Source organism: Choloepus didactylus, chromosome X, assembly GCF_015220235.1.
Source record: "Choloepus didactylus isolate mChoDid1 chromosome X, mChoDid1.pri, whole genome shotgun sequence".
Classification (NCBI taxonomy): Eukaryota; Metazoa; Chordata; class Mammalia; order Pilosa; family Megalonychidae; genus Choloepus; species Choloepus didactylus.
The window spans coordinates 14,626,073-14,640,237 of record NC_051334.1 but is presented as its reverse complement, the minus strand read 5'-3'; the positions used below and the strand labels follow the sequence as shown (position 1 = coordinate 14,640,237).

The window sequence follows — 14,165 nt, the reverse complement described above, 5'->3', positions numbered from 1 at the left end:
TGAGACCCTAGTACGGGATATGAAGGAAATCAAGAAGACCCTAGAAGAGCATAAAGAAGACATTGCAAGACTAAATAAAAAAATGGATGATCTTATGGAAATTAAAGAAACTGTTGACCAAATTAAAAAGATTCTGGACACTCATAGTACAAGACTAGAGGAAGTTGAACAACGAATCAGTGACCTGGAAGATGACAGAATGGAAAATGAAAGCATAAAAGAAAGAATGGGGAAAAAAATTGAAAAACTCGAAATGGACCTCAGGGATATGATAGATAATATGAAACGTCCAAATATAAGACTCATTGGTGTCCCAGAAGGGGAAGAAAAGGGTAAAGGTCTAGGAAGAGTATTCAAAGAAATTGTTGGGGAAAACTTCCCAAATCTTCTAAACAACATAAATACACAAATCATAAATGCTCAGCGAACTCCAAATAGAATAAATCCAAAAAAACCCACTCCGAGACATATACTGATCACACTGTCAAACATAGAAGAGAAGGAGCAAGTTCTGAAAGCAGCAAGAGAAAAGCAATTCACCACATACAAAGGAAACAGCATAAGACTAAGTAGTGACTACTCAGCAGCCACCATGGAGGCGAGAAGGCAATGGCACGATATATTTAAAATTCTGAGAGAGAGGAATTTCCAGCCAAGAATACTTTATCCAGCAAAGCTCTCCTTCAAATTTGAGGGAGAGCTTAAATTTTTCACAGACAAAGAAATGCTGAGAGAATTTGCTAATAAGAGACCTGCCCTACTGGAGATACTCAAGGGAGCCCTACAGACAGAGAAACAAAGACAGGACAGAGAGACTTGGAGAAAGGTTCAGTACTAAAGAGATTCGGTATGGGTACAATAAAGGATATTAATAGAGAGAGGGAAAAATATGGCAAACATAATCCAAAGGATAAGATGGCCGATTCAAGAAATGCCTTCACGGTTTTAACGTTGAATGTAAATGGATTAAACTCCCCAATTAAAAGATATAGATTCACAGAATGGATCAAAAAAAATGAACCATCAATATGTTGCATACAAGAGACTCATCTTAGACACAGGGACACAAAGAAATTGAAAGTGAAAGGATGGAAAAAAATATTTCATGCAAGCTACAGCCAAAAGAAAGCAGGTGTAGCAATATTAATCTCAGATAAAATAGACTTCAAATGCAGGGATGTTTTGAGAGACAAAGAAGGCCACTACATACTAATAAAAGGGGCAATTCAGCAAGAAGAAATAACAATCGTAAATGTCTATGCACCCAATCAAGGTGCCACAAAATACATGAGAGAAACATTGGCAAAACTAAAGGAAGCAATTGATGTTTCCACAATAATTGTGGGAGACTTCAACACATCACTCTCTCCTATAGATAGATCAACCAGACAGAAGACCAATAAGGAAATTGAAAACCTAAACAATCTGATAAATGAATTAGATTTAACAGACATCTACAGGACATTACATCCCAAATCACCAGGATACACATACTTTTCTAGTGCTCACGGAACTTTCTCCAGAATAGATCATATGCTGGGACATAAAACAAGCCTCAATAAATTTAAAAAGATTGAAATTATTCAAAGCACATTCTCTGACCACAATGGAATACAATTAGAAGTCAATAACCATCAGAGACTTAGAAAATTCACAAATACCTGGAGGTTAAACAACACACTCCTAAACAATCAGTGGGTTAAAGAAGAAATAGCAAGAGAAATTGCTAAATATATAGAGACGAATGAAAATGAGAACACAACATACCAAAACCTATGGGATGCAGCAAAAGCAGTGCTAAGGGGGAAATTTATAGCACTAAACGCATATATTAAAAAGGAAGAAAGAGCCAAAATCAAAGAACTAATGGATCAACTGAAGAAGCTAGAAAATGAACAGCAAACCAATCCTAAACCAAGCAGAAGAAAAGAAATAACAAGGATTAAAGCAGAAATAAATGACATAGAGAACAAAAAAACAATAGAAAGGATAAATATCACCAAAAGTTGGTTCTTTGAGAAGATCAACAAGATTGACAAGCCCCTAGCTAGACTGACAAAATCAAAAAGAGAGAAGACCCATATAAACAAAATAATGAATGAAAAAGGTGACATAACTGCAGATCCTGAAGAAATTAAAAAAATTATAAGAGGATATTATGAACAACTGTATGGCAACAAACTGGATAATGTAGAAGAAATGGACAATTTCCTGGAAACATATGAACAACCTAGACTGACCAGAGAAGAAATAGAAGACCTCAACCAACCCATCACAAGCAAAGAGATCCAATCAGTCATCAAAAATCTTCCCACAAATAAATGCCCAGGGCCAGATGGCTTCACAGGGGAATTCTACCAAACTTTCCAGAAAGAACTGACACCAATCTTACTCAAACTCTTTCAAAACATTGAAAAAAATGGAACACTACCTAACTCATTTTATGAAGCTAACATCAATCTAATACCAAAACCAGGCAAAGACGCTACAAAAAAGGAAAACTACCGGCCAATCTCCCTAATGAATATAGATGCAAAAATCCTCAACAAAATACTTGCAAATCGAATCCAAAGACACATTAAAAAAATCATACACCATGACCAAGTGGGGTTCATTCCAGGCATGCAAGGATGGTTCAACATCAGAAAAACAATCAATGTATTACAACACATTAAAAACTCGAAAGGGAAAAATCAATTGATCATCTCAATAGATGCTGAAAAAGCATTTGACAAAATCCAACATCCCTTTTTGATAAAAACACTTCAAAAGGTAGGAATTGAAGGAAACTTCCTCAACATGATAAAGAGCATATATGAAAAACCCACAGCCAGCATAGTACTCAATGGTGAGAGACTGAAAGCCTTCCCTCTAAGATCAGGAACAAGACAAGGATGCCCGCTGTCACCACTGTTATTCAACATTGTGCTGGAAGTGCTAGCCAGGGCAATCCGGCAAGACAAAGAAATAAAAGGCATCCAAATTGGAAAAGAAGAAGTAAAACTGTCATTGTTTGCAGATGATATGATCTTATATCTAGAAAACCCTGAGAAATCAACGATACACCTACTAGAGCTAATAAACAAATTTAGCAAAGTAGCGGGATACAAGATTAATGCACATAAGTCAGTAATGTTTCTATATGCTAGAAATGAACAAACTGAAGAGACACTCAAGAAAAAGATACCATTTTCAATAGCAACTAAAAAAATCAAGTACCTAGGAATCAACTTAACCAAAGATGTAAAAGACCTATACAAAGAAAACTACATAACTCTACTAAAAGAAATAGAAGGGGACCTTAAAAGATGGAAAAATATTCCATGTTCATGGATAGGAAGGCTAAATGTCATTAAGATGTCAATTCTACCCAAACTCATCTACAGATTCAATGCAATCCCAATCAAAATTCCAACAACCTACTTTGCAGACTTGGAAAAGCTAGTTATCAAATTTATTTGGAAAGGGAAGATGCCTCGAATTGCTAAAGACACTCTAAAAAAGAAAAACGAAGTGGGAGGACTTACACTCCCTGACTTTGAAGCTTATTATAAAGCCACAGTTGCCAAGACAGCATGGTACTGGCACAAAGATAGACATATAGATCAATGGAATCGAATTGAGAATTCAGAGATAGACCCTCAGATCTATGGCCGACTGATCTTTGATAAGGCCCCCAAAGTCACCGAACTGAGCCATAATGGTCTTTTCAACAAATGGGGCTGGGAGAGTTGGATATCCATATCCAAAAGAATGAAAGAGGACCCCTACCTCACTCCCTACACAAAAATTAACTCAAAATGGACCAAAGATCTCAATATAAAAGAAAGTACCATAAAACTCCTAGAAGATAATGTAGGAAAACATCTTCAAGACCTTGTATTAGGAGGCCACTTCCTAGACTTTACACCCAAAGCACAAGCAACAAAAGAGAAAATAGATAAATGGGAACTCCTCAAGCTTAGAAGTTTCTGCACCTCAAAGGAATTTCTCAAAAAGGTAAAGAGGCAGCCAACTCAATGGGAAAAAATTTTTGGAAACCATGTATCTGACAAAAGACTGATATCTTGCATATACAAAGAAATCCTACAACTCAATGACAATAGTACAGAGAGCCCAATTATAAAATGGGTAGAAGATATGAAAAGACAGTTCTCTGAAGAGGAAATACAAATGACCAAGAAACACATGAAAAAATGTTCAGCTTCACTAGCTATTAGAGAGATGCAAATTAAGACCACAATGAGATACCATCTAACACCGGTTAGAATGGCTGCCATTAAACAAACAGGAAACTACAAATGCTGGAGGGGATGTGGAGAAATTGGAACTCTTATTCATTGTTGGTGGGACTGTATAATGGTTCAGCCACTCTGGAAGTCAGTCTGGCAGTTCCTTAGAAAACTAGATATAGAGCTACCATTCGATCCAGCGATTGCACTCCTCGGTATATACCCGGAAGATCGGAAAGCAGTGACACGAACAGATATCTGCACGCCAATGTTCATAGCAGCATTATTCACAATTGCCAAGAGATGGAAACAACCCAAATGTCCTTCAACAGATGAGTGGATAAATAAAATGTGGTATATACACACGATGGAATACTACGCGGCAGTAAGAAGGAACGATCTGGTGAAACATATGACAACATGGATGAACCTTGAAGACATAATGCTGAGCGAAATAAGCCAGGCACAAAAAGAGAAATATTATATGCTACCACTAATGTGAACTTTGAAAAATGTAAAACAAATGGTTTATAATGTAGAATGTAGGGGAACTAGCAGTAGAGAGCAATTAAGGAAGGGGGAACAATAATCCAGGAAGAACAGATAGGCTATTTAACGTTCTGGGGATGCCCAGAAATGACTATGGTCTGTTAATTTCTGATGGTTGTAGTAGGAACAAGTTCACTGAAATGTTGCTATATTATGTAACTTTCTTGGGGTAAAGTAGGAACATGTTGGAAGTTAAGCAGTTATCTTAGGTTAGTTGTCTTTTTCCTACTCCCTTGCTATGGTCTCTTTGAAAGGCTCTTTTATTGTATGTTTGTTTTCTTTTTAACTTTTTTTTTCATACAGGTGATTTGAAAAAAGAAGGGAAAGTTAAAAAAAAAAAAAAAAAAAAAAGATGTAGTGCCCCCTTGAGGAGCCTGTGGAGAATGCAGGGGTATTCGCCTACCCCACCTCCATGGTTGCTAACATGACCACAGACATAGGGGACTGGTGGTTTGATGGGTTGAGCCCTCTACCATAAGTTTTACCCTTGGGAAGACGGTTGCTGCAAAGGAGAGGCTAGGCCTCCCTATATTTGTGCCTAAGAGTCTCCTCCTGAATGCCTCTTTGTTGCTCAGATGTGGCCCTCTCTCTCTGGCTAAGCCAACTTGAAAGGTGAAATCACTGCCCTCCCCCCTACGTGGGATCAGACACCCAGGGAAGTGAATCTCCCTGGCAACGTAGAATATGACTCCCAGGGAGGAATGTAGACCTGGCACCGTGGGACGGAGAACATCTTCTTGACCAAAAGGGGGATGTGAAAGGAAATGAAATAAGCTTCAGTGGCAGAGAGATTCCAAAAGGAGCCGAGAGGTCACTCTGGTGGGCACTCTTATGCACACTTTAGACAACCCTTTTTAGGTTCTAAAGAATTGGGGTAGCTGGTGGTGGATACCTGAAACTATCAAACTACAACCCAGAACCCATGAATCTCGAAGACAGTTGTATAAAAATGTAGCTTATGAGGGGTGACAATGGGATTGGGAAAGCCATAAGGACCAAACACCACTTTGTCTAGTTTATGGATGGATGTGTAGAAAAGTAGGGGAAGGAAACAAACAGACAAAGGTACCCAGTCTTCTTTTTTACTTCAATTGCTCTTTTTCACTCTAATTATTATTCTTGTTATTTTTGTGTGTGTGCTAATGAAGGTGTCAGGGATTGATTTAGGTGATGAATGTACAACTATGTAATGGTACTGTAAACAATCGAAAGTACAATTTGTTTTGTATGACTGCGTGGTATGTGAATATATCTCAATAAAATGATGATTAAAAAAAAAAAAAGACAAAAAAAAAAATAATAAATAAATAAGTAAATATAGTTTTCTAATAAAAAAAAAAAAAAAGTGAAAAAAAAAAAAAAAAAAAAAAAAAAAAAAAAAAAAAGACCCCACATTGTATAATTCTGTTTATCTGACATGTCTAGAAAAGGCAAATCTCCAAACACAAAACAGATTAGTGGTTGCCTGGGTCCAGGGGTGGGGATGGGGATCAATTGTTAACAGGCAGGAGGGATATTACTGGGAAGCTGAACATGTTCTAAAACCAGGTTCAAGGGATGGTTGCACAATTCGACAATGTGGGTGGTAGGGTAAGCTGATAGGCAGGAGTTTTCTATGGCTCAGTTTGGCAACATAGATCTATACTTTAAACGTTTATGGCCTCTGACCCAGCAACTCCAACTTGTAGAATTTGGCCCAAGAAAATAATCAATGTGGAAACAAAGATAGGGATATGAAGTCATTAATAACCTTTGCCTTGTTTAAATGGGGGGCTGGAGCCTGGCAAAGAAGCTCATGCCTGGGAGGAGAAGGGATAAGAGAAGGAGGGAAGAAACGGGGAGACAGTGGAGTAGGAGCAGAGAGAAACAGGAGAGAGGGGGGCGCCAGGGGGACATAAGGGAGAGGACTCCCAGGCGGGGAGTGAGCATGCGGAAAAAGCATGCAAAAGAAAGGGGTGAACGAGTTGGTTAGAGAAGAGAAAGAGGTAGGGGGCGGGCACCTGTGAGGGGTGGGGTGCACTTGCACGCACAGAAAGGGGAGAGGTGGTGCACGTGAGAGGCAGGGGTAGGAGAAGGAGAAGGAGGGGCATACTGGGGAGGAAGAGGAGCAGGGGGGAGAGGGTGGAGGGGAAAGTGATCGAGAAAGGGGGACCCAGGAAGAGAAAGAGAGGCAAGAGCAGCATGTATGGTAGAGGGGCGGGTGCAAGTGCCAGGCACTGTGGAGAGAGAGGGGCTGGGGTGGGGGCAGAGGTGAGAGGTGTGAAGGGAGGGGCGTGGGAGAAAGAGGCAAGAGCAGGCAGACAGAAGAGAAAGACATGGCAGGGCCCTATGGGGAAGAGAGAGACAAGAGAGAGAAAAATGGCCATCAACAGACAATAAATGATGGCACATCCAGATCCTGCGGGCTCCAAAGGAATGATGCAGATCTATATTATTAAATAGAAAGATGGTTAACTGGGAAGATCATGATGCAGAACAGCAGTGACACAGAAAGCCAAGCCCGGCAGCATGATTACTGTCTGTGTACCAGGGTTCCCAGTGGCTGGACAGGTCTGATAGGTTTGTACTGTACTTGATGCATTTCTAGCTCCTCAGAATTTTAACAATTAATTTCTAGCAACATACTAAAATTCTAAGTAATTTTAGACAGTCCCTTGTACTTTCTTGTGAGAATTAACCAACATGGAAGCAAATTAAGTGCATGCAATGGCATCACCTGCTTTTCCTCCTGCAGAACTGCTCTATGCTTAATGTGATCAAGTTAAGCTGCTCATTAAAATTTCATTTGTGTAAACCTGTGCTGAAAAGACAATGAAATTCGGTTATGAATACAGATGTCGCCTGCCTAGCTATTCTTTGTCCACATTTTGTATTTATCTGAATCTACCACAAGGCTTCTCTCTAGGGCCTTTATCAAACCAAAATACTTTGCATCTGGATGTCGTATGGACACTGGAGATGGAAAAGGAAAGCTGCTTCAATCCAGGTTCTCTGCAAAGTAGCCCCATTAAGAAGATAAAGACTTGGGAGCAAGTATTTTATTTGGGTGTAGGGAAAGTGAGATAGGGAAGGGAAGAAAGCCAAGAAAGGGTACATTAATAAAAGGGGTACTAGGGCTCAGGCCCACTGGGAACCATGTAGAATAAACCCCAGAATTGTCCCACTGAGGGTCAAGGCAATAGGGGGGAGGTTATCCTCAGACTCCCTTTCCTCCTAGGTCAAGGGCCGCCCCCGGGTGCATTCAATCCATGGGGGGGCCAGGGGAATCTGGGGCACAGCATCACCAGCGTCTGCCTCAGTCGCATATTGAGTGCCTATCTACCAAAAATGGTGTTATTCAGACTATGTTTATTATCTCACCAAAACCCCACGACTCCATGGAGCTCTGTTTCACAGTTTAGGAATCTGAGGTGCAGAAAGATTAAGCCACTTGCCTAAAATCAAATAGTTACGCAGCAGAGCTGGGCTCCAAATCTAGTTTTGACTCTCCCACTCTACTAGGAAATGTCTTAAAAACCACAGCATGTCAATTCACCAACACAGCTAGCATCTCCTTGGTGGGTTATACAGCCAAAGAGATGTTTGTGCATTTCCAGCCTCCTTCCTTTGCAAGGAAAATATATTGTGGTACCTGCCCAGATTGTTTTAATCTTCTTGCACCCATATAAAAATCTTCTGGGTCATAATCCCCCAGCCATGTGTGATTTTTATAGCATCATCATCCCTGGGTATCCCCACCCCAAATACCGGTTACTATGAAATTACGCCAGAATTTGAATCAAAGTCTGAGGGGAAATTTAAGGCAAATTTTTGCCTGATGAACTCATGGCAGAGACTCAAATTTCAGAGAGAGTTCCAGATTCTAGTATATTGAAAAACAATCTGTAACTTTACTGTGAGGAGAGTACTTTAGTAGAACAAATAAAACATGCTGAGCTCTGCCCGGACACGGAGGTCAAGCGAATGTGTGGGCCAAAGAGTCTTTTCTCACTTAAATAGAAAAGATAATAATCTGCAAATCACAAGCATCTGAGGCTGGCTTGACTTTAAATGCACACAGTTCCAGGAAATATTCATATTTATAGCTTGCCTGCATTAGTCAGTACAAAGGCCCTTGTTCCCAAAATAACACAACGGTGCTGTATTCTATCACTTTCACTAAAGCACAGGTATGCTTCTCATCTTCTGTTCCTCGGATTCCCTGAGAGGACCTCTCCCACTCACAGGAAGCCAGGGGAGTGGCAGGCAGGTCCCTCTGGCCTGCCCCACCACAGCCCAGCTGCACAGCAGCTGGCTCAAGAAAGTCCCACTCTCAGAAACCCCAGGGCAGCCCACCTGAAGGGGCCTTTGCCCCAGACCCCTCCATCAACCATCTACCCAACAGTCAGATTTAGAAAACTGAGCTCCCTTACTGTTACACCCTATAGGACACATGATCTTCTCCACAAGGCCAAAATGCAGGAGAAGGTTCTGGCCAGGCATTTATCACCAAGATTTTCCACAGAAGAAATGCACAAGCATCTGAGGAAATAACAGACAGCAACCTTGTTTGCAAGTTACCATGAGGCCAAGAACAGAACCCAACCACTCACTCAGTGGGGCCATCCAGGATTGAAACATTTTTATCCTCTTGGTCCAGAATTTAATAATTCTTGATCCACAGCAAGTATAGGCAAGGTTCCAGACACATGTGCTCTCTATCTGGCTATAACTGCTTTCCCCCCTAAGACCACTGCAACCTAACCAGGGGGGAAGCCGCCAGGTCTGCTCTTTGTCTCTGCAGTAGACACACACCCACTGACTCCAACGGGAAAGGTGGGGCTTGGGTAGGGGTGCAGCGGGGACTTCACCTGGCACAGTGGGCTGGAAGACTTTATTCAGATCCAAGGAGGAGGCTCTGGAATGGGTTTTCTGTGGCCGCGGTGGTGGGGTGGGAGGGTCCTCACCCCTTTTCATGGCCTCTTCTATGGAGGTGCTAGAGTAAGATCTGCAGCAAAATAAGGGAAGGTCAGAAGGGAAACAGCAAAGCTTTACTCTTCTCTGAAGCTGGACTTTGAAATGGAAAATACCCCCAACGTCAGAGTGACTGCAGAGGACTGACAAGCTACCAAAGCAGTTACATATTCTCTTATCCCTTGGATGCTACTATCTACGCTAACTGCCCAAATCCCAGTTGTGAACTGGAATCTTTGCTCTTATTAGACCTTAAACCTAAATTTAGCCAAAAGGAAAAGCCTTATGGAAACTCGAGTCCATTTCTACTGGAACTATTAATAAGAATAACATGCCAACCCTTCAGCTTAGGGACTTCCTTATTTTAATAGAAGGGCTTCCTGGTATTAACTGATAGCAAAATTTTTCTGCAGCATACATGCAAACATGAGGATAGGCATGTGGAATTGGGACAGGTAAGCTGAGGGTAAGAGTCAACTGTTCAAGGGAATATGCCACAAATGAAATTCAGGAAAGGAAAACATGCACCAGGTTAAAGGGTCTAAGTTTTCCTGCCCTGCAAAATATGGGTTATTTTGGAAAAATTTCAAAGTGAAAGCTTCATTGTAACCTTCTCCCTCAATCTGTGGCAAGGCAGCAGCTAACTAGACAACTTCTGAGATCGTTAACTCCAACAATGACATTTTTAAAAAAGGAGCCAAATAACTTGCCAAAGGTCACATAGCTAGTAAGTTACAAAGGTACACTGTCTCTGTTTTTAAATTTCATTTTAAAAATTTTCTGATATTGCTTATGAGCCAGGGAAGAAATCCTCTGGCAATAGTGGCTAGAGTATGTTTTAAAGACCTGTTTATTTTCTGTTTAATCTATTTAATTCAACCTCAGTGGACTGGTCTATTGCTTAGGCATAGCTTTAAGGGCAGATTTTCAATATGATCATCAAGAGAACACTCTAGAAAGTGGTTGGGTGCATCTGTTCTATTCAGCACCTTATCTAACTACATGCCAAAGAGGACAAAGAGCTTTGGGTAGAGGTGTGTCCTAGAGACAAATTAACCTCAGAAAACCATTCTTCGTATTTAGCCATTAGAGTGGCACTTGTAAAATTCGAGCTTATCAATTACTAGTGTCTTCAGTTCTTGGTCTAGTTGTTTTTGACACAGTGAGTTTTTATTTTCTGGAATAAGTGCCTCAAGAGTTCTTTTTGGTACTTGAGGGTTTTGCTTGTCTTATAAGGTTGCAATCTTCAATAAAGCCACTGGAATAGCATGTAACATGCTATGGGATGGACCTTCAATGAAACTGGCAAGGCAAAGGCATGCAGGAACTAGCAGGGAAGAATGCTCTAACACTTTCAACCAGAATAAAAGTGAATTGATATGAAAGAATGCCAAAGTTTTAAATGGGAATTCTTTATTTAAAAAGGAAATTAGAGACCCTAGCTAGAAATTAAAAGAATGTTCTATGCCAGATGTAGCTTTAGTGACATCTTCCACTCCAGGAGATATATATGTAGTTAAGCACACATCCCATACCTCATTTCCATGTTATTTCCATATCTAACCTGTATATTTATATTTTCGTGTGTGAAAAGTTAGTAAATATCAGATAAGTGACTGAAATCAATTAAAATCTAACTGTGCAAGGAATCAACAAAATGATGAATAATGAATGTAGTGATGTTAGAATGGTGATTTTCCCCCTTTCCCTCACATTTCTACAATGCTGTATTACTTTTAAAAGGACAGAAATAATGTGATTCTCCTGGGCTCACTAATGACCCAATTGGGAATAGCAAAAATTTAAAAAATCCAAATTAGACCAGCAGACCAATCCCTGAAAGAATAATATGTAACACTGAGCTAAACAAATTAATAAGAGAACATGTAACTCTGAGATTTTGTAATTTCTCTCACTTTGGGAGAGAAGGGTGATAAGCAGAAGCCAAAAATGCGAGGTCCAATTTATGGTTAACATAGTATACATACGTAAGCAGATTGCTGTAATTTAAAGAAGCTTTTTCCTACCATGAGAGAAGAAAAACTTTGCTATTCTCACATCCCAAAGCCAATATGGACTAATTTGTAAAAGACGCAATGATCTTTAAAAAAAAAAAAAAAAAAAAGAGTAATGTGATGACCTTAGAGAGAAATAATGACTCGCCTTTTTTGCTACCAAAATGAATGAGTCCACTTTTTGTTTTAACAAATATGAATATAGATATCTAGACCTCCTAGAAATAAGGAAACAAAACCCCAATTTGGAAAATACAGATATAAAGGATAAACTAAGGGGTAACACTGATTTACAAGGAGATAAAATTTCTTTAAATGGCAGTATTTCAAGCATATAAAATATGATTAGATTTAAACTCATTTCATCAGGAATGTGTCTACTAGCCAAAGAAGGAAAAGTCACTAAGAGCCAAAGCAAGACTTAGAAAACACACACGTACTATCCTATCTTACACTTTAGTTCTTCTGATGAACAGCGGCCCCAACACCGTTTTACCTCTTTGATTGCTTAATTCTATTAGTGTTTCTGTATTTCTCCTCTGTTCCTCTCTTCTGGTGCCAAACACAACTCTGTCTTCTTCACTCTCCCTTTTCTACTATCCTCTATTTAAAAAAATCTGAAGCCAAGCAGAGGTTCTAGGATGGGATCAAAAAGACCATAAACTCTGCTTAACTGACTTCTATGAGCAGAAGTTTCAATCCTCACTGAAATAATCAGAAGCATTTTCTTTCCCTACTCTAGATTTTATTCCTCACGCTTATTTTTTGGTCTTCACCTTTGTCATGATAACAGATTTCAGTGTTAGTTACCTTTTAACTGTATCTCCCTCTCTTCAAGGCTACTTCTCCTTATTAGTTATCATCCTGTAACAACTGGGTTCTATCACACAAGCCACCACTTCCTATCAGGGGACTACAGAGCATGAAATATCATCTTCTAGTATTAAGAAAATCAGAAATTGAGTTTCCCTAGTATCACTATGGGCTCTGATCAGGCCTCTCACGACTAGTGAAATTACCCATATTCTCCCCCCACTCCCACCCCCGAAAGTTGTCCCCATCTCGTCTCCTGGCTGAAGGGCATATAACCAGTGTTAATAACAGCAAAACACAGGTGGAGAAGTACTGGGCCTGAAGGAGCTGCATGGTGAGAAGGGGTATCCATATTCAAATCTAAAGGAAAAGGAGATCACAGGTTGGGTTTTTGGTTTGGAGATTTTGTTTCTAGGCAGGGACAGGGCACAAAAGGCATTAAAGCAGAAATTAAACAACACTACCTGGATCTTGGTCTTGCTTTGAGACTGTTGGAATCCTTAGGAGTTGCTGAAAGAAAAATTATTTGTTGTTTGCTTGGGTTTTCATTTCTGTAAACAGGTTTATATGCAGAACCTAGGCTAGTACAGAACACATCATCAGGAAAATGTGAGGTACAGATGCCCATGTGGAGAACTTCATGGCTTCCACATTTTCACTACTTTATTTCTAAAGCTAAAGGCACAATTAATAGAAAAGAAAACCAACATGTTTTTCCTTTTATGAGAACACTATTTAAGAAGTCATGTTCAAATCTATGTTGATGAATAAAGAAATTCCAATTTGAAAACGCCACCCTCTCAAGGGGTTATCTTTTCATATAATGATGGGTTCATACTTGAGGGTTTCTTCGTCTATCATGATGGCCTAGTAGATTTTGAATCAGTCTCCCCTAAAAGCTAGGAAGAACTCTCTCAGGCTACCTACTTTCTTAAAATATACTACCAGTAGCACAATACTGTGAAATGTAATTAATACAACTGAATTGTTCACCTGAAAGTGGCTAAAATGGGAAATTTGGAGTTGTACCTATATTACTAAAATTAAAAGTCAAATACACACACACACACACACACACACACACAACCAGAGCAGCATGGCCACAAGAAATCAAAGCTCCCACAAGCAAGCTGAAATGAGTTATGCAGCTTTTCCTTTAAGAAAATATTCTTGTGGCCCATGTCTCTATGACTAAATCATACAGAGAATAGCACGAAATGAAATCATCAAACTATTTTGTCAACCATATGATTTTTCCTTACCAAATTTCAATTCTAAACTAACTTGCTCACTACTGATGTCCATGGAGCCTATGCTCCCATCACAGTGGTTGGGAAAAATTAGAAACATTTACAAAATCATTAATCTTCTTTTTATGTTTCCCATCCTCCATAGAAGACAACTTTAAAAACCACTAACTATGCTAAGGTTTTGCAAACACTGAAAGCTTTTCATCATAAATTGTCATAAAATTTCATAGGAAAAGTGCTATTACTACCTAGGAACAAGTATAATGTCATTTGTATATTTGTGTGCACGATTTCTTTGAAAAACAATATGCCTCACTGCATTCACCTATTGTCTTTCACATTGCTCCAAAGAT

At 39.6% G+C, this 14,165-nt stretch overlaps 1 protein-coding gene across 1 annotated transcript in view; it reads right to left on the bottom strand.

The window, feature by feature from the left end:
* LOC119523330 (ralBP1-associated Eps domain-containing protein 2-like) overlaps window positions 1–14,165 on the bottom strand; it is a 237,802-nt gene that overhangs the window by 22,192 nt on the left and 201,445 nt on the right. The window contains exons 13-14 of the mRNA XM_037822099.1: window positions 13,027–13,072; window positions 9,632–9,768 (exon numbers count right to left, since the gene is read on the bottom strand). Coding sequence (XP_037678027.1) covers window positions 9,632–9,768; window positions 13,027–13,072 — 183 coding nt within the window. The remainder of the gene's footprint in view (window positions 1–9,631; window positions 9,769–13,026; window positions 13,073–14,165) is intronic.